This window comes from Cotesia typhae, unplaced genomic scaffold (assembly GCF_013202065.1).
Source record: "Cotesia typhae breed Kobodo isofemale line unplaced genomic scaffold, CoteBio_Ctyphae contig_26, whole genome shotgun sequence".
NCBI lineage: Eukaryota > Metazoa > Arthropoda > Insecta > Hymenoptera > Braconidae > Cotesia > Cotesia typhae.
The window spans coordinates 652,214-672,043 of record NW_027423732.1 but is presented as its reverse complement, the minus strand read 5'-3'; the positions used below and the strand labels follow the sequence as shown (position 1 = coordinate 672,043).

The 19,830-nt window shown below is 35.8% G+C and overlaps 2 protein-coding genes across 3 annotated transcripts; one reads left to right on the top strand and one right to left on the bottom strand.

Moving 5' to 3' along the window:
* The first annotated feature begins 1,697 nt into the window (after positions 1-1,697).
* On the top strand, positions 1,698-16,047 carry Rdga (retinal degeneration A). Of its 2 annotated transcripts, XM_074239488.1 has the most exons (9): positions 1,698-3,029; positions 5,933-6,031; positions 11,295-11,433; positions 11,490-13,239; positions 13,354-13,504; positions 13,603-13,926; positions 14,250-14,522; positions 14,588-14,751; positions 14,894-16,046. In XM_074239488.1, exons 1-9 carry the CDS (start codon positions 2,884-2,886, stop codon positions 14,944-14,946), a joined length of 3,099 nt encoding a protein of 1,032 aa, XP_074095589.1. In that variant the 5' UTR covers positions 1,698-2,883; the 3' UTR covers positions 14,947-16,046. The 2 variants fall into 2 exon arrangements, with proteins under 2 accessions (XP_074095589.1, XP_074095588.1); XM_074239487.1 differs by lacking the exons at positions 1,698-3,029; positions 5,933-6,031 and adding an exon at positions 7,240-8,655 and having other exon boundaries at positions 14,894-16,047.
* Positions 16,048-17,953: 1,906 nt separating this feature from the next.
* On the bottom strand, positions 17,954-19,776 carry LOC141525144 (uncharacterized). The gene has a single exon (XM_074239496.1). It carries the CDS (start codon positions 19,759-19,761, stop codon positions 17,977-17,979), a length of 1,785 nt encoding a protein of 594 aa, XP_074095597.1. The 5' UTR covers positions 19,762-19,776; the 3' UTR covers positions 17,954-17,976.
* Positions 19,777-19,830: the final 54 nt, after the last annotated feature.

The window sequence follows — 19,830 nt, the reverse complement described above, 5'->3', positions numbered from 1 at the left end:
GGATAAATTAATGAGGTAATTTTTAAATAATAATAATAACAATAATTAATATTTATAAACATTTTTATTTTTTTATTTTTAAATAAGATTTAGAAATAATTTCTATTTTATTAATATAAGAAAATTATAATGTATACTGTGGAAAAATGGTTATATCTCCTAAAATATTGAAAATAGACCTATAGCATGAAAACGTTTTTTGTAGGAAATTTTCTAAGCTACAATTTTGGATTCTTACAAATTTTTCCTAAAATCAATATTTTAGGAGTTATAGCCATTTTTCTAGTTCCTAAATACTAATTTTTAATTTTCCACTTTTTAATGACTCCTAAAGTACCTATATCTCCTAAAATATTAAAGATAGACCTAAAAAGTAGGAGTGTTTTGGATAGGAAATTTCCTAAGCTACAATTTTGGTCTCCTATAAATTTTTCCTAAAATTAATATTTTAGGAGCTATCACTCTTTTTTTCCTTCCTAATAAATAACTATTCAAATTTTCATTTTTTTTTCCACTAAAAAAAAATTTCTAAAATTTGTAACTGTACTTTAAAATTACCAAAATAAATTCCAGTAAAAAAAAAAAATAAAAACACAACACGTGATAGTTTGATACACGTGTATTGTAAATAAAGTTAATCTTCTTAAAAGTTATTTAATAAAATAAATAGCATTGTCAAGAAGTTAAATTAACTATATTTACTATCATTATTATTATTATTGTTATTTTTATTATTATTATTATAACAACAATAAATTCTATAAAATTATTTGGCTTCATATCCGAAGCCATAAAAGAGCCGGCACTAATTCGCCATCGAAGTCTTCTTCAGAGCTAGTTTTAGTCTAATTATTAACGATAAAACATCATTCAAATATTTATTTATTTATTATATTTTATATTTAATTTTTTTGCTAATTGTTCTTTTGGTAATTGTGAATATTTATTGCCTATGGGAATTAATTTCTGAGTGGATTTGTTGAATTATATATTACAATTATGGCAAATGATAATGAAGGGTAAGAATTTTTATATTAATTTTTTAATAAATGCAAAACACAAGAAATTTAGATACTTTTTTCTAAAATCGGTTGTAGTTACCGATCTAACATAGAAATCGGCACTTTTTTTTATATATGGGTTCTGTAGGACATTCTGGACAAAATGATACCAAAAGATCGGCACTTTTCTAAAAGATCGGTATGGGACTTGTGAAATTTCGTATTGACACTTTCTTGTACAAGGTTTCAAACCGCGATAATTACTAAACTATTGAAGTTACAGAAAAAAGTTTGAGACAAAAGTTGTGGGGAATTTTATTTTGCACAGATCTCGTATGATTTTTTTTGGATTTTTAATATTTTACCTGGAATTTTGATTTTAAAATTGATAAGAAATTTTGATCCTTGTGAATTCCTAAAAACTTTAAATTGCAATTATGACTTAATTATTGAAATTACAAAAAAAAGTTTCGGTCAAAAGTTGTAGGAAATTCAATTATCTACAAAAAAGGTTTCTTTTGAATTTTTCCTAAAATCAATAGATTTTCCAGAATTTTCATTGTAAAGTTTGCAATAAACTTTTCAAGTTTATTAAATAATTTTCAATTTATTAATTTTTTTCAAACTGCGATATCTTCTAAAATATCAAAGTAATTAAAAACATTTAAAACAAAGTTCAAAGTAAATTTTCTCCTCTACAAAAAAGGTATCTATCAAATTTTCTCCAAGCTCAATAATTATCCCAGAATTTTAATTTCAACATTCCTAGTGACATTTTAAATTCTCCCTCTCAATTTTTCTTTTCAACCCCGCTATCTCTCAAACTACAAAAGGTCCAAAAAAAAGTTTCCTACAAAACTTCTACAAAATTAAATCCCCTAAAAAAAAGGTCTCTTACAATTTTTCCGTATCTCCAACCATTTCCCCAGAATCTCAACTTCCCTAAAATCACCTTACAAAAATCGTTAATAGTTACCGATCTGATATAGAAATCGGCGCTTTTTTTTCTCAAAATCCTTTCTATGGACCCTTCCGGACCGAAATCTCCCAAAAGATCGGCACTTTTCAAAAATATCGGTAAGGGACTTCCAGTCTCCCCCCACCAAAATTGCCCCCTCTCCTTATTTTAACTCCCTTATATCTCCGCTCGATCCCAACAAAAGTCCAGACTTATATACATCATTTCACTCAGAATTTCACCCACTTTCCAATAAAGCCCTCCATTTTCCCCTAAAAAAATTTTCCAAATTCCCCTACTCCGAAATTAATTATTTTACTAGATCCAAAACTTCTCAACTATGAAAAAATCCAATGTCAAACAAAAAACCTTCTCTATTACAACACAACGATTAAAAGCAATTACAAAACTGCTTAGTCACTGTATCAGCTCTGACTGTTCTTAATAGCTTATTAAATTCCCACATTACCATGCAATTTCAATAAAAACAAAACGCATAAATGAATAAAATGAATACGTACAATTTCCTCAACAAAAAAAAAAATACTCAGCTGTATTTCTTGCTGTCGAAGTAAATTTAAAGTATCTTACAAAATAATTTAACGCGTCAATAAATATTAAGACACTTTTTATTATTTATCTGTTGCTTTACCGGTGACCTTTAATGCATCGGTAAAAAATAAAATAATTAATTTACTGCACCTACAAAACCGGTTTATTGTAAATAAATAAATATTACAATTTTTTCCTTGGACTTGTTACCTAATAATAATAATAAAATATTTTAATTGAAATTCATCCTTCGAAAAACGGGTTTATAATTATTATTTTTTTTTTTTTTGAGTAAATTCTGATCTCGATCAGTTTTCTTAAGACTTTTGTGGGAAACACACGGAATAATAATGAGTGCCGATTTGTGAAGAAATGAAAATTAATTTAAGAGAGTGTTTAAAATGTTTGAATTTCCCGCTAGATTGCGGGATAGGTAGAGGGCAAAAGGGAGATAAAAATGACAGTGAAAATGTTTTAAAGCGGGGAGTCTACAAGTCGGTGGAATTTGGAAGTGATTTGTAAGTAAAAAAATTAATTTTGGGGTGGAGGAATTTGGAAAAATTTTTTAGGGGAAAATGGAGGGTTTTATTGGAAAGTGGGTGAAATTCTGGGTGAAATGATGTATATAAGTCTGGACTTTTGTTGGGATCGAGCGGAGATATAAGGGAGTTAAAATAAGGAGAGGGGGCAATTTTGGTGGGGGGAGACTGGAAGTCCCTTACCGATATTTTTGAAAAGTGCCGATCTTTTGGGAGATTTGGGTCCGGAAGGGTCTATAGAAAGGATTTTGAGAAAAAAAAGCGCCGATTTCTATATCAGATCGGTAACTATTAACGATTTTTGTAAGGTGATTTTAGGGAAGTTGAGATTCTGGGGAAATGGTTGGAGATACGGAAAAATTGTAAGAGACCTTTTTTTTAGGGGATTTAATTTTGTAGAAGTTTTGTAGGAAACTTTTTTTTGGACCTTTTGTAGTTTGAGAGATAGCGGGGTTGAAAAGAAAAATTGAGAGGGAGAATTTAAAATGTCACTAGGAATGTTGAAATTAAAATTCTGGGATAATTATTGAGCTTGGAGAAAATTTGATAGATACCTTTTTTGTAGAGGAGAAAATTTACTTTGAACTTTGTTTTAAATGTTTTTTAATTACTTTGATATTTTAGAAGATATCGCAGTTTGAAAAAAAAATTAATAAATTGAAAATTATTTAATAAACTTGAAAAGTTTATTGCAAACTTTACAATGAAAATTCTGGAAAATCTATTGATTTTAGGAAAAATTCAAAAGAAACCTTTTTTGTAGATAATTGAATTTCCTACAACTTTTGACCGAAACTTTTTTTTGTAATTTCAATAATTAAGTCATAATTGCAATTTAAAGTTTTTAGGAATTCACAAGGATCGAAATTTCTTATCAATTTTAAAATCAAAATTCCAGGTAAAATATTAAAAATCCAAAAAAAATCATACGAGATCTGTGCAAAATAAAATTCCCCACAACTTTTGTCTCAAACTTTTTTCTGTAACTTCAATAGTTTAGTAGTTATCGCGGTTTGAAACCTTGTACAAGAAAGTGTCAATACGGAATTTCACAAGTCCCATACCGATCTTTTAGAAAAGTGCCGATCTTTTGGTATCATTTTGTCCAGAATGTCCTACAGAACCGATATATAAAAAAAAAGTGCCGATTTCTATATCAGATCGGTAACTACAACCGACTTCGTGTAGTAAAGTATCAAAAATAATTTTTCAATAAATCCCTTAAAATAAAAATTAAATAACAATTACTCAGACACAATGAACCTATTAGAACTTTATCGAATAACTTTCCGGCGAAGTAAATTTACAAAAGAATAACCGAACCGGTCACTCGATCTGTCATCTTCAGTAATCACTTTACATCCTTTGTATGCCTTATTATTATATTTCCAGTTGCTTTATCGACAGTATATAGTCTATACATAGCCTTTTATAGAGAGTAAAGTCGTTCAACAAATCCTCGGGTTTACTTACCTTTATTTTATTTATATTCCTTATAGATTTATCGTCTCTCTTATTTTTAAAAAACTCCGTTATCCCTCAGCTCTCAGGGTTTTATCTTTTATTTCATCCATTTTTCACTCTTTATCCATATCTATGTACTTTTACCTCTACATTTATGTATAATATATATAAACCGCTCAGATATCCCATATCGATTCTGTTTTTATAAATATAACTCATATTTTTGTTTTATCTAAATTGTATCTCCCTTCAAAGAGAATGTTTTTTTCCCTAAACTCAATCTGTAAACTTTAAACAAGATAGCTTGAAAAATATTTTTAACACAAAATCGGTTGTAGTTACCGATCTGATATAGAAATCGGCACTTTTTTTTAGATATATCGGTTCTTTACATCATCCTGGATCCGATGGTACCAAAAGATCGGCACTTTTCAAAAAGATCGGTATGCGACTTGCCGAATTTCGTGTTAACACTTTCTTCGAATTAAACTTAAAACCGCGATAACTACTTAACTATTGAAGTTACAAAAAAATGTTTGGGATAAAACTTGTAGGAAATTTTATTTTATACTAAAAATGTTTACTATGCCTTTTTCATATCTCGATTATTTTAGTCAGAATTTTTATTTTAAGATTCATGATACAGAAATTTTGATGATTATCAATTCTTAAAAAGTTTTAATTAAAATTTTTAATCAATAAGTTGTCTAACGGAAAAAATTTTTGGGACAAAACTTTTAGGAAATTGAATTTTCTATAAAAAAGATTTCAACGATTTTTCTGTATCTCCAACCATTTTCCTAGAATTTTAATTCTTAGATTTATAATAAAGAAATTTTAAACATTATTAATTCCCAAAAATTTTAAATTGGAATTCTAACTAAACTATTGAAGTTACAAAAAAATTTTTAAATAAAACTTGTAGGAAATTAAATTTTCTACAACAGAAGGTCTCTTACAATTTTTCAATATCTCCAACCATTTCCCCAGAATTCCAACCAACATCCCTGAAGACGTCATACAAAATCGTTAATAGTTACCGATCTGACCCAGAAATCGGCACTTTTTTTTCTTAAAATCGTTTCTATTGACCCTCCTCGATCCAAATATACCAAAAGATTGGCACTTTTCAAAAATATCGGTATGGGACTTCCAGTTTTCCCCCACCAAAATTTCCCCTTCTCTTTATTTTAAATCCTCTATTACTCCGTTTACCCTCATCAAAAGTATGAACTTATATACATCATTTCACGCGGAATTTCACGCTCTACAAGACACAAGCAATAAAATTTCAAATAAAAATTTTTTACACATTTTTTTTTTAACCTTCAATGAACACGAGTTTAATTAATTTTTCTCTTGTACAACCAAAAAAATAATTTCTAAAAAAAAATTAGTTAATCTCGTGTGCATTGTAGGTTACTTGGGATATCACCGGAGCTAGGACAGCATGTACAATTTGTGGAGGGGACACTTTTTGTGTGCCGGGAAGATCGGCTCGTGCCATATAGAAAAAGGTTAGATAAAAAAAGTAATTTTTTCATTAAAAAATTAATTATTCCGGTTTTAATTTCCAAATGCACGAGAATGTCCTCTGGCGGTACATATATATGTCTTACGTGTAAATCGAGTACAGTCGTCCTTTATTGAATGTCGGCTAATAAATAAAACATGCTCTCGATCTAATAAAAATTGCAATAAAGTTCTATTTACAGAGTTTAAAAAAAAAAATATATTTTTTGACAAATTTTGAAGTATTAAAATTTTTAGGACTTTAAAATTCATAATTTTATCTCTTAGAATATTAAAGAAAGGTATATTTTAGGTGTTGTGACCATTTTTGTTCTTAATAATGTTTTTAAAACATTTTTCTTTTATAAGAACTGTGTAATAACCTAAAAGATATCAAATAACTCGACAGTAATTAGCTAAAAGAAACTCTCCATTTTAAATAAAAAACGACCCTTACAATTTCCACAAACAGACTCGCTAAAAAACCGAAATACCATCTCTAATTAAATTATCCCCGAATTATTAATTCCACGTGAATCCATTAATTACTCCACCTCCTTATCCCCTTAATCCGTATTTACATCTCCGAAAAATAAATTTGGATTGCGTGCATCATGATATCATTTCACCCCACAAAGATAACAACCCCAATTAATCACAAATTCTAAAAAAAACACCCCAAGAAACATAAAAAATGACCCCTCAAAAAACATGACCTATATCACAAGATCACCATAATAACATATCATAACAAAAACACACACTTACCTCGGCCCGTATTGCCCATGCGTGAAACCAGGGGTGTTATAGCCCTCAAAAAGTTACCCCGGAGTCTCAATCCACTTTCGGAAGTTATTCCGCGCGGTGTACCACCAGCAGAAACTAAAAAACGATTTCACCGCATCAATTCGCTCAAGTATCCTTTAACACAAAAACCCCCGCCATTTTGAAACTAGCTGTCCATCCAACCCTGCATAATTTTTCCACCTTCTGTTGGTGGTTTGGCACGCGTTGATAACAAAAAATCCTGAAAAATTCGGCATCTTCATATTCTGCGAAGCCAATGAAAGTTGTAAGCTACCCTTAAGCATACCAATTGAATTGTAAGCGCGGGGCAGCTAAGTTCTGTAACTACGGCGCTGTTAGTACCACTAGGATAACGTCTGGATCGATGGTGATGATGCTGCCAGTGTATATTACCGAGTGGTGGTGGTAAACCACCCATTGGGCGGGGGCGGCGTACCACCACCTTATAAAGCTCATGAGTACTCTTCCGTCTTTACCAAGAAATTGTCATCATTCATTAGGTTTTTTCCGTGATAATCCAACTGGTGTATCTCGTAATACCGCCACTTGAAAAATCAACCCTTCAACAATCTCAAAACCACCTTCGTGTTAAGTGACATCCCCTTAAGTGATACCACGTGGATAAGTGTTACAAGTGTATTATTATTTTGTTTATACCTTTAAAATGTCATCGGTTAATTTCGCGATATTACCACCAACAATAGGGACCAAATTTTAGCTTAACCCTTAAAATTAAAACCACTACCCCGATCAATGTTAACAACTACGACAACTACATTAAAAAGCTAGAATGGCCTGGAATTTAAGCTCACCAGCGGAATTAAAAGTTTCCGCGTGCAACTTTCAAGCGTTCAACCAGAATGCGAAAGCTCCGTTCGACCTTCAAGAGGTCGCGCACCCCTACGGGAGCGGAAATGAAGTCCCAGTCAAGCTTGGAGGTGCCCAAGCAGATCCGCTCTGCCTCCTTCGATGAAATCCAGCTGGAGGTCCAGAGGCTAGACCAGACTTCTGAAATGCGCCAGACACGTGGACCTGGACCAGGCTCCGGGAGTCCGATCAGGAACTCCCTGAAGGTTCCAGTGGCCACCAGCCAGAGGTCCAGGTCATTTGACATGTACGAGAAGAGCTCGCTGCTGGGGACAACGTCCAGGTCGGTGAAGAAGGAGCTCCTGATCCAGGTCGCCTGCTACCACTGTGTCTGCGTTGAGGAGTTCAAGAAGCTATCCCAGGCCAGGAGCGAGTCTGACAAGGACTCTGATGATGATTCGACTGGTAGCACCCACTTGAGGGTCTGCAACGACGACTACGACGCAGACGACGACCTGCCCAGGTCTGACGCCTCCGACAGGTCCGAGTCCGCTCAGGAGGACGAGAATGAAGGACTCAGGGAGGGAAGTCCGGAGATCCGGGTCACGCTGTTGAACTTTGATGAGTATGATGTTGACGGCAGCTCCGATGAAGGCATCAGGGTTGAGTTCGTCCCTGAGCGCAACAGGAGGCTCTCCAGGCAAGAGGCTTTGATCGAGTTGCCGGCGATTCTTGGACCCGAGGAGGATGACGATGATGAAGAGGAGGAAGATGAAGTTGAAAAGGCAAAACTGGTTGTCAGGGATATTTTCTTAACGGTGCCGGAATTGAAGAGAGACAGGGCTGCTTCCGTGGATTCGTGCTTCAATAGTGCTAAAAGCTGCCAGAGTGACGACTCCGGGTGCCTCACGGTTCCTCAGCAGGGTGCCAGGTCCAAAAGTGTTGATATTGTCCTGCCTACTGATCAACAGACGAGATACACTGCGTTGCTGCCGAACAAGGACGATAGAAGAGGGTGGGTAGGTTTAGGATAGACGATTTTCGAAGTTCCTTACCGATATTTTTGAAAAGTGCCGATCTTTTGGGAGATTTCGGTCCGGAAGGGTCCATAGAAAGGATTTTGAGAAAAAAAAGCGCCGATTTCTATATCAGATCGGTAACTATTAACGATTTTTGTAAGGTGATTTTAGGGAAGTTGAGATTCTGGGGAAATGGTTGGAGATACGGAAAAATTGTAAGAGACCTTTTTTTTAGGGGATTTAATTTTGTAGAAGTTTTGTAGGAAACTTTTTTTTGGATCTTTTGTAGTTTGAGAGATAGCGGGGTTGAAAAGAAAAATTGAGAGGGAGAATTTAAAATGTCACTAGGAATGTTGAAATTAAAATTCTGGGATAATTATTGAGCTTGGAGAAAATTTGATAGATAATTTTTTTGTAGAGGAGAAAATTTACTTTGAACTTTGTTTTAAATGTTTTTTAATTACTTTGATATTTTAGAAGATATCGCAGTTTGAAAAAAAAAAATTAATAAATTGAAAATTATTTAATAAACTTGAAAAGTTTATTGCAAACTTTAAAATGAAAATTCTGGAAAATCTATTGATTTTAGGAAAAATTCAAAAGAAACCTTTTTTTGTAGATAATTGAATTTCCTACAACTTTTGACCGAAACTTTTTTTTGTAATTTCAATAATTAAGTCATAATTGCAATTTAAAGTTTTTAGGAATTCACAAGGATCAAAATTTGTTATCAATTTTAAAATCAAAATTCCTTTTGGTATCATTTCGTCCGGAATGTCCTACAAAACCGATATATAAAAAAAAAGTGCCGATTTCTATATCAGATCGGTAACTAAAACCGATTTTGTGTAAAAAAAAAACCAACTTTATCGCTGGAAAAAATAATTGCGCTATTTCTAAGCTTCGCTCCCCAATAATTTATTACACAAATCGGTCAAGTAATATGTACCCACCGACCCTCAGAATCCATAAAATCACGTCATCTATTTATATCCGAAATAAAGACATTAAGTACCTGGCAGCCTTCAGCCTGTAATTTAATTTCCTTCGATTCCCCGATAGATAAGTACTCACAGAAATCGTTATTGTTCCGCCGATTTTCTTCCACCGTACTGGAGTTAAGTAACTTTATTAGCTATTATTCACATGCAATCTTCCCTAAATATAATAATACTTATTTTATTACTGTTTACAAAATTTACACAGTACAAGTTTAGTAATATTAACGAGTTTTCTTAGTGAAAAGCGGGTTACTGTTGAGCAACGTCGCTAAATTGAATTGGCGAACTTTGGAAAACACAAGTTACTGAATTATTCCGTTATTCATTGTAGAGTTTTCGTGGATACAGAGGATCGGGCTCAGGGGATGAAGCCCGAAGGCTAGAAAGGGAAAAGAGGGACGGAAAAGCAATACTTATTATTATATTATTAAAGACTGAAAAGAGTTGAGTTAATAATACTGAGTACGAAGTTAAGTGCCTCAGGCGACCCTCTTACTTTATATTTCACCCCTCTGTAAATAAATAATGATATACAATACGGGTTTGTATATTTCTGTTCAGTCAATTTACATTTTAGTTTGAAAAATTTATGACTTATAAGTTAATTAAGTTTTTAATAATGTAAAAAATTTTTTTAAGAAATCTAAAGAGGACATCTTGTTCCTTGGAAAATTCTGCGTGATTTGATGTATGATGATGTTGGGTTTTATTAAAATCTCTGGGAAAAAAAAATTAATTTTGAATGAAAGATATTAAAATATTGATATATTTCTAAAAAAAAATATAAATATATAAAAAACAAAATTATTTTAGAATCTCATATATATATATATATATTAAAAAAAAAAAATTTCAGAATCAATTTAATAAAATAGAATTTTAATTAAAATCACAAATATTTTTAAATCTCCCGCAGATTTTTAAATTCTCGCGGGTTTTTATAACCTTGAATTTTAGCCGCCAATACACGAGCGGCAATTTTGAATTTAATCGTGATAAAACAAAATGGATCTCTTAAAAGAATTATTTTATTAAAAATTGCACTTACCTGAATACCTTTTCTATTTATTTAACGGTGTGATGACAAGACCACAAAAATGGCGTACCAGAAAAATAAAACTAACCTAAATAATAAAAAAAAAAAAAAAAAAAAAAAAATCGGCCAAAAGTAAATTTAGCAGAATATTTATATAATAAATGGGATCAATGTATGAACACCAATTAGTTATTAAAAGACGGTTTATTGCTATGACTACTGTACTATTATTCATTAATCGATTGTTAATAATAATTATTAATTGGTAGTGAGTGTATGAATTTCTCGATTTTGGGGATCAAGAAAATTTTTTTTGGAAAAAAAAGAGCCCAGAGGGTTATAGAGCGTGAAATTCCGCGTGAAATGATGTATATAAGTCTGGACTTTTGTTGGAATCGAGCGGAGATATAAGGGAGTTAAAATAAGGAGAGGGGGAAATTTTGATGGGGGAAACTGCAAGTTCCTTACCGATATTTTTGAAAAGTGCCGATCTTTTGGTATCATTTTGTGCGGAATCTCCTACAGAATCGATATATAAAAAAAAAGTGCCGATTTCTATATCAGATCGTTAACTACAACCGGTTTTCCTTTTTTCCAGAGGGAAAAGCGATTCGGGGGCATCCAGCAGCCGAGAATTGCGTTCGACCCCGGACTGGAGCTCAGAGGCGATCAACGGCGAGCACTTGTGGGTCCCGACAGCCGCTTCAGGCGAATTCTGTTACGCCAACGACTGTTCGGTAAGTCTCCCCCTCTCTAACAATAATAACAATCAATAAATCTAAAACCTCTTTAGAAGCACGGCCCAAGAGTAAAATGCGCCGCTTGCCGAGTAGTTGCTCACACACTCTGCGCCGCAGGCCTTAACTTCTCCTGCAAGTCGTCGTTCCGCGACGTCGACGTGCGGCAGTACCGAGAACAAACTTCAACCCAGCACCACTGGGTGCACCGTCGTTCCCAAAAAGGAAAGTGCGCGAACTGTTCCAAGGCCTTCCAGTCGAAGCTCTCCTTCTCCTCCAAGGAAATCGTCGCAGTGTCTTGCAGCTGGTGCAAGTCTGCGTACCACAACAAAGAGGCGTGCTTTAACGTCGAAAAAATCGGAGAAAACTGCGAACTGGGCGTGCACAATCGCATAATAGTCCCGCCCTCCTGGATCGTGAAACTTCCCCGCAAGGGCCTGTTTAAGTCCAGCCTCCGGAAGTCCCCCCGGAAGCGGAAATCCGGCAAAGGCGACTCCACTCGCCGGAAAAGTGTCGCCCCCGGCGACCCCAAAGACCAGGGGAAGATCTGGGTGGTCAAGCCCATCCCCACTCCCACCATCAAGCCAGTGATCGTCTTTATAAACCCAAAGAGTGGGGGGAATCAGGGCGCGAAACTCCTCCAGAAGTTCCAGTGGTTGCTGAACCCCCGACAGGTGTTCGACCTTACGCAGGGTGGGCCGCGAATGGGCCTGGAACTCTTCCAGAAGGTCCCTAATTTAAGAGTTCTCGCCTGTGGTGGGGATGGAACAGTGGGCTGGGTCCTGTCAATCCTTGACCAGATCGGCGTAGCTCCGCCTCCAGCCGTCGGGGTCCTCCCCCTTGGGACCGGGAACGATCTGGCTCGCGCTCTCGGATGGGGTGGGGGGTACACCGACGAGCCAATAGGGAAGATCCTTTCGAACATTGGTGACAGTGAGACCACACTACTGGACAGGTGGGAGGTGTCTGTTGAGAAGAACCCTGATGCCGCGGAGGAGGACGACGGGAAAGGGAAGGACAACCTCCCGCTTAATGTTGTGAACAATTATTTTTCCCTCGGGGTCGACGCCCACATCGCTCTGGAGTTCCATGAAGCTAGAGAAGCTCATCCGGAGAAATTCAACTCCAGGCTGAGGAACAAGATGTTCTACGGCCAGATGGGCGGGAAGGATCTGGTGAGGAGGAAGTGGAAGGACTTGAGCGAGTTCGTGACCTTGGAGTGCGATGGACAGGATATGACGCCCAAGTTGAAGGAGCACAGGGTCCATGCTATTGTTTTTCTGAACATCCCCTCCTATGGGGGCGGGACTCATCCCTGGGGAGGCGGGTCTGCGACCAAGGAACCTTCCACGGAGGACGGGCTGTTGGAGGTGGTGGGCCTGACGACCTACCAGTTGCCCCTGCTTCAAGCTGGAGGACACGGGACTTGTATTACTCAGTGCAGTCGCGCCAGGTTGGTTACTACCAGGACCATTCCTATGCAGGTTGATGGAGAAGCTTGCAGGGTACTGCCATCTATCATGGAGATCAAGTTGTTGAACAGAGCGACGATGTTGGCTAAGAGAAGGAGCTCTGGGAAAGCAAGGACCAGGAGTCAGGGGGATAAATTAGAGAGCTTGAAGTTGCAGATTATGAGAATCAAGATGAGGGATTACGAGACTTATCATTCGGATAAGGAACGGTTGATTGGCGCTGCTGTTCCGTTGACTCCAGAACCTTTGGATCTTGAGGCTACTATGGATCTCGAATCACTCAGGAAGCTGCTGGCGAAGGATTTCAATATGGACAACTGCTGTTTTCTTGATTGTGAGTAAAAAAATTTTTTTTTGCTATTAGTTCCAAAATTTGCCACTAGATGGCGTTGATGGCGCTTCTTCTCGCATGTGGGAGATGAAAATTGAAAAAAAAATTTTTTTTCAGCTTGTACAGCCGAGAGGTTCTTCAGAATCGACCGAGCCCAAGAGCAGCTGCACTACGTAACAGATGTCGCCTCAGAAGCGGTGTTTGTTCTAGAAGAGGACGCCGCTGTGACCAATATTGAAGAGGCTGGCAAAGCAGACGCCTCACCAAGGTGACTATTTTTGATTTTCTTCAACAGATGGCGCTAGAATAATTCTAAAAATTAACTGAAATTTTTTTTTGTTTGTTTTTATATGAAATTTGGTGTAGCGAAGAACGTCCGAGTACGAGGAGCAAACCGAAGGCGCCGGAACGGCCAGCTGAAAGTATTCCGGATGAAAGTATTAATGTAGAGGGTAAAAGTATTAATTTAGAGCAGAGTAATGTAGATAAGGGTCGAAAAAGTAAAGAGTCTGTAGAAAAAGACGTACCGGTAGAGGGTAGCACTGAAACACAACGACACTCACCTGATAATGATAATGATAAGGTTAATAAAGAAAGTGTTCCTAAAAAGGAGCCTAAGCCTAGACAAAGCTCATCCAAATCTGTTGCGCCGGAGAGATTCGACCGAGCGCCATCTTCAGCTTTTATCAGGTAAGCACTTTATAAAAATTTTTTTTTGAAATTTTATTGCTTTTATCTTGTAGAGCGTGAAATTCCGCGTGGAATGATGTATATAAGTTCATACTTTTGTTGAGATTGAACGGAGTAATAGAGGATTTAAAATAAAGAGAAGGGGAAATTTTAGTGGGGGGAAACCGGAAGTCCCTTACCGATATTTTTGAAAAGTGCCGATTTTTTGGGAGATTTGGGTCCAGGACGGTCACTGGAAACGATTTTGAGAAAAAAAAGTGCCGATTTCTGTATCAGATCGGTAACGACAACCGATTTTCTAAAAAAAACCCCTTTTTCTGCAGTGCTCGCGAAAGACTGTTCAGTTTATCGCCAGAAGTCCAGCTAGGAATGAATCTCCTGCTAGAAAAGCCGTCAGATGGCATCATCCGAGCTGCCAAAACAGGAGACCTGAAATCCCTGAGAGAACTCCACTCGCGAGGGTACTCGCTGCTATCAATAGACGCCAATGGCCAGACTGCCCTCCACCTCGCCGCCAGGCATGGCTACAAAGATATCGTGAGGTACCTGATAGCCTGCGCCCCTCCATCGATCCTCAACATGGCCGACAACGACAAGTGAGTAATAATAATAATTTATTTGATAAGATTCTATTAAAAATTACTCACCGATTTTCCGCCAGGGGGCAGACTGCGCTCCACAAAGCCGCGCAGCAAAAACGCCGTTCTATTTGCTGCATGCTGGTCGCAGGTGGCGCCACCCTCACTGTAAAAGATCGCCACGGGAACACACCCAGGGAACTCGCGCTTATGTCCGAAGATCGGGACCTCGCTGCTTATTTATACAGTGAGTTTTCCAATGCACCTTGCATTAGACTTGTCTCATATTCTTGCACAAAATTTCTTTAGCTAGTTATATATAAATCTTGAAGCAGTTCTTTCGACATGAATTTGTCATATATTTGTTTGAAAAAATATTTTTCTTATAGGTCAAGAACAATTTCATCTAGACACCGAAGACATGCTACTCAATCTTCCCTGACCTATTCAGGTCCATTAACTGAGTCATTATCGTTATCATTTTATTTATTTTTGTTACGGTTAGGTTTTTTTTAACGTTTTTACGGTAAATATGCATGCAAATTCGAAAATAGTTAGAAATTCACTTCTAGACCTTGAAAAGAATCTAAAAATTATTTTTTAGATTTTAGTTCTGGAAATCGCCAATAGATGGCGCTAGTGGAGCTTTTTCTTGCATGTGGTAGAAAAAAACGTTGTTTTTCGGTATTTATGAATTCTAGAAGAGGTTAATCGATGATCTATGAAGTTTAATATGTTTAGACACAATTCTTATAATTTTTAGTTCTTAAAATCGCCACTAGATGGCGCCTGTGGTATTTATTCTCGCATGTGGTAGAAAAAATTGTTTATTTGCTTATAATTTATGAAATACGTTTAAATAAAATATTTTTTTTTTTTAATAATTCGGCTCGAGACTAAATAAAATTATTTTTAGTGAAAAAAAAGGTCAAAAAACTTTTTTTTTCAAGTATTGTAGGAAAAGAAGTGAATTTCTGATATGAATTATCATATATTTATTTTTAGAGGTCGAAAAAAAATATACATAATTGTAGTTGGGAAAATTACTAGAATTTTCTGTATATCTTTAGAATCATTCTTAAAAAGTCTGTATTATTGGCTTTAAATTTAATTTGTATTAGAAAAGGTTGAAGTTCTACTCAAAAAAGCCGCTTTTTTGAAATTTAGTTTCAAAGAGCGCCGCTAGATGGCTCTAACGGTGTTTCTTCTCGTATGTGGTAAGAACGACATTTTTTTTCTTATAAAATCATTTTAGACTTTATAATTTGATGATTTGTGAAGTAAAAAATTTATGAGACTTTAGTTTCAAAAATAACCACTAGATGGCGCTTCTTTTTCGCAAGTGGTAGTTTAAACCGTCAAAAAAGCGGGAAATTCAACTTTTTTTTCGTCAGGAGTGAGAAAAGACAATGTTTGACAAACAGATCAGATTAATTAATTGTTAAATTTTGAAAAAAAAAAAAAAAATATTTTATTTGGAAAAAAAAATTAATTTTAATCAAAAGATATTAAAATACATATCGATATATTTCTAAAAATATATATATATATATATATATATATATAAAAAACAAAATTATTTTAGAATCTCATATATATATATATATATATATATATATATATATATATATATATATATATATATATATATATATATATATATATTAAAAAAATTTCAGAAACAATTTAATAAATAGAATTTTAATTAAAATCACAAATATTTTTAAATCTCCCGCAGATTTTTAAACTCTCGCGGGTTTTTATAACCTTGAATTTTAGCCGCCAATACATGAGCGGCAATTTTGAATTTAATCGTGATAAAACAAAATGGATCTCTTAAAAGAATTATTTATTAAAAATTGCACTTACCTGAATACCTTTTCTATTTATTTAACGGTGTGATGACAAGACCACAAAAATGGCGTACCAGAAAAATAAAACTAACCTAAATAATAAAAAAAAAAAAAAAAAAAAAAAAATCGGCCAAAAGTAAATTTAGCAGAATATTTATATAATAAATGGGATCAATGTATGAACACCAATTAGTTATTAAAAGACGGTCTATTGCTATGACTACTGTACTATTATTCATTAATCGATTGTTAATAATAATTATTAATTGATAGTGAGTGTATGAATTTCTCGATTTTGGGGATCAAGAAAATTTTTTTTGGAAAAAAAAGAGCCCAGAGGGTTATAGAGCGTGAAATTCCGCGTGAAATGATGTATATAAGTCTGGACTTTTGTTGGAATCGAGCGGAGATATAAGGGAGTTAAAATAAGGAGAGGGGGAAATTTTGGTGGGGGGAAACTGCAAGTTCCTTACCGATATTTTTGAAAAGTGCCGATCTTTTGATATCATTTTGTGCGGAATCTCCTACAGAATCGATATATAAAAAAAAAAGTGCCGATCTCTATATCAGATCGGTAATTATAACCCAAAATCGTTTTAAACTCATAAAAATTCATACACTCAATAACCAGAGACTTAAAATTAAGAAAAATTAATTCTCTGTAATCTTCCTACGTAACACCACTTGATTAAAAAAATTATATAAAAGTATAGTAGTTAAACTATAGTTCCTGCTGTGTACAATCATGTGTATACGCTAGAGTATAAATATTATAAATTATACATTAATTAATTAATAAACTAGGTTAAGAAATTGAAGCCTATTAACTAGAGGGGCCTGGAAATTTTTTCGATTATATTAAAAATAATTAATTAGACCATTGTCACCTTAAATTGTACTTAATGCCTTCGGACCCTTATTTTGTCAAAAATTTATAACCTTTACACAGTATTGCCTTCAACCTCGGTATTAATATAACTCTTGACTTGGAAAGTCAAAATCTGATACTCGTTTTTTATTATTAATTATTATTTAACTGTAAATTATTATTATTTATGTAATTATACAGCAATAAATACGATAAAGAAATATTTATAATATTGGACAATCATTGGTCGATCTTCCAAGCTAGAGTTTATTGACGTTATTATTGACTATGACTATCTAAATAATTTATTTATAAATAATAAAAACACCAATTACGATAACAATTATCTTGTATAAGAATCTAATAAATCGATTTCAACAAGTTATGGAGTTTCATTTATTTTAAAAAAAAATTTTAGTTCCAAAAATTCCCACTAGATGGCGCCACTGGTGTTTTTATTCTCGCATGTGGTCGCAAGAAATTTTTTTTTTCGCTTTTTCAGCATGTTACCATCTATAATATTATTTTAGATCCTGTAACCGGAATAAAAAATGTCATTTTTTCTCAAAAAAAGTCCTAAATTAATTTTTCTAGCCCTCTAGTAGCTACAAAACATCTTTGACTTACTTTCTAGACCTAAAAACAATTTTTTAATTTTTAGTTCTAAAAGTCACCACTAGATGGCGCTGACGGCGCTTCTTCTCGCAAGTGGTCGAAAAAAATCGAAATTTCTCAATAATTAATCGCTAAATCAGTTTTTTTGATAGTACATAAGCTTCAAAGAATGTCTCTGATATTCTTTCTTATCATACCAAAATTTATCATTAATATCCGGACTAGAACTGCCGGCCATTTTAATTTTCGTTCCTTGACGTACAATAAACCTACTTTCACCAATCTCCTCAATCTTCCAAATATGATTATTAACTCTAAACGACATAACCCCCTTCTCCACCTCAATCTTCCTTGGCTCTCGCTTTTCATCGAAGACCTGTCTCCACTGAAGATCTTTTGGCTCACCTTTCTTTATAACGAAGAAGTCTACATCTGGTATTAATTTAACCTCCTTACGAACATCAGGATCCCGGACTTGAATCTGCACCGGCTCAGTCACATTCTTGATGACGTATCGTAGGGTTAGCCCATTATCAGTACACACTCCATACTCATCCACCTGAAGTTGCCCAAAGATAGGTTTCAACTTGTACTTGTTGATCCAGAACATCACCCTGCCGTCATTCAGGTGTCCGATGCACGACGTCACTCCATCCGCGAAGACCTGGCCCTCTTCAGCTTTTAGGGCTTCGATGTTATCCTTCGTGTCCTTCATTGTCATAACACCAGGCTGGTCTTTGATCGTCTCCCAGTTCCAGAGGTCGTCGTACGTCTGCGTGACAAACATTTTCCGCATCTGGATCAATCCTAGCGCGTAATTCGCCGCATCGCTTTGAAACGCCGCAATTTTAGGCCGCTGTACGCGGAGAGAGAAGACGAACCTTGGCGCCTTGAAGACTCCTAGGCCAATGAACGGGAAGATCCGGGTCCCTATGGTAGCCGTACGCTTGTACTCCTCAAGCGACGTCAGTAATTCAGTTCCCGACACGGAACCTGGAGTAAAGAGCCCGAGGGGTAAGATATCCATCTCTGGATGAAGGACGTCGTTCAACAACGACGTCACCAAGCCTTTGATGTTCGACCTGCGGCCCAAAGCGTCGTAGATCTTCGCGTAGAAGTCCAGCGTGACTAGATCTTCAAATGACGCCGTGCGGCGTACGACTGCGGAGCCGTCTGCGTAGACGCCGTCTTTGACGTCGGCGGTGGTGATTCGAGTGACGTTGAAGACACTGTCTAAAGAATTGAAGACATCGGTCCGGACCTCTTCTCTGAAGGTGTTGCGGGCCTTCAGGTACGTCGCCATCAGACGTGGGATCGCCACACGCGCCAAATCTGCGCCAGTATGCTTGAAGGTCATTGATTCGTCGATCTTCGGAGTAAATTGGGTGATTCTTCGGTAACAGGCGTCCAGTATCGAGGTTTCTTCCCCGAGGTACATGTACGTCGCAAACATACGCGTCAGTGGGATCGTCACGCGCCAACGAGGCTTCAATGCGTTGATTAGATGATCAGGCTTGAATTTTTGAAGGATTGCGTTCAAGGACGTTATCAGGTGCTCTGCGACGAGTAGGTAGTCGGTTTCGCCGTCCTCGGCGTACTTGGACAGGACCGCGATGCCGAAGGAGGAAAGATCGAGGAATTTTAGAGAGCCGGAGGAAAAGAAGTTTGCGACGAACGTGGTATCGCGATGCTTCGCAATGCAGTACTTCGCGAATATGAAAGCGTGTTTCGGGAGAGTGATGAGGTTTGGGTTCACAAGCGCGCGTTGAATGTCGTCGTTCAAAGGGGATGCTAGGTTGTCCACGCGCGGCGTTGGGAAGATCAAGATGTAGAAGATCCCGATTACTAGCATCACTATCATGAGGTCGATGACGAATGAGTCGTCGAGTTTGTTAATATTTCTAGAAATTTTGTTAATCATGTTTAGCTACTAATATAATGAGTTTTTAATAAAAATTTTCTAATTTTAGCTAATTAGACAATATTTACG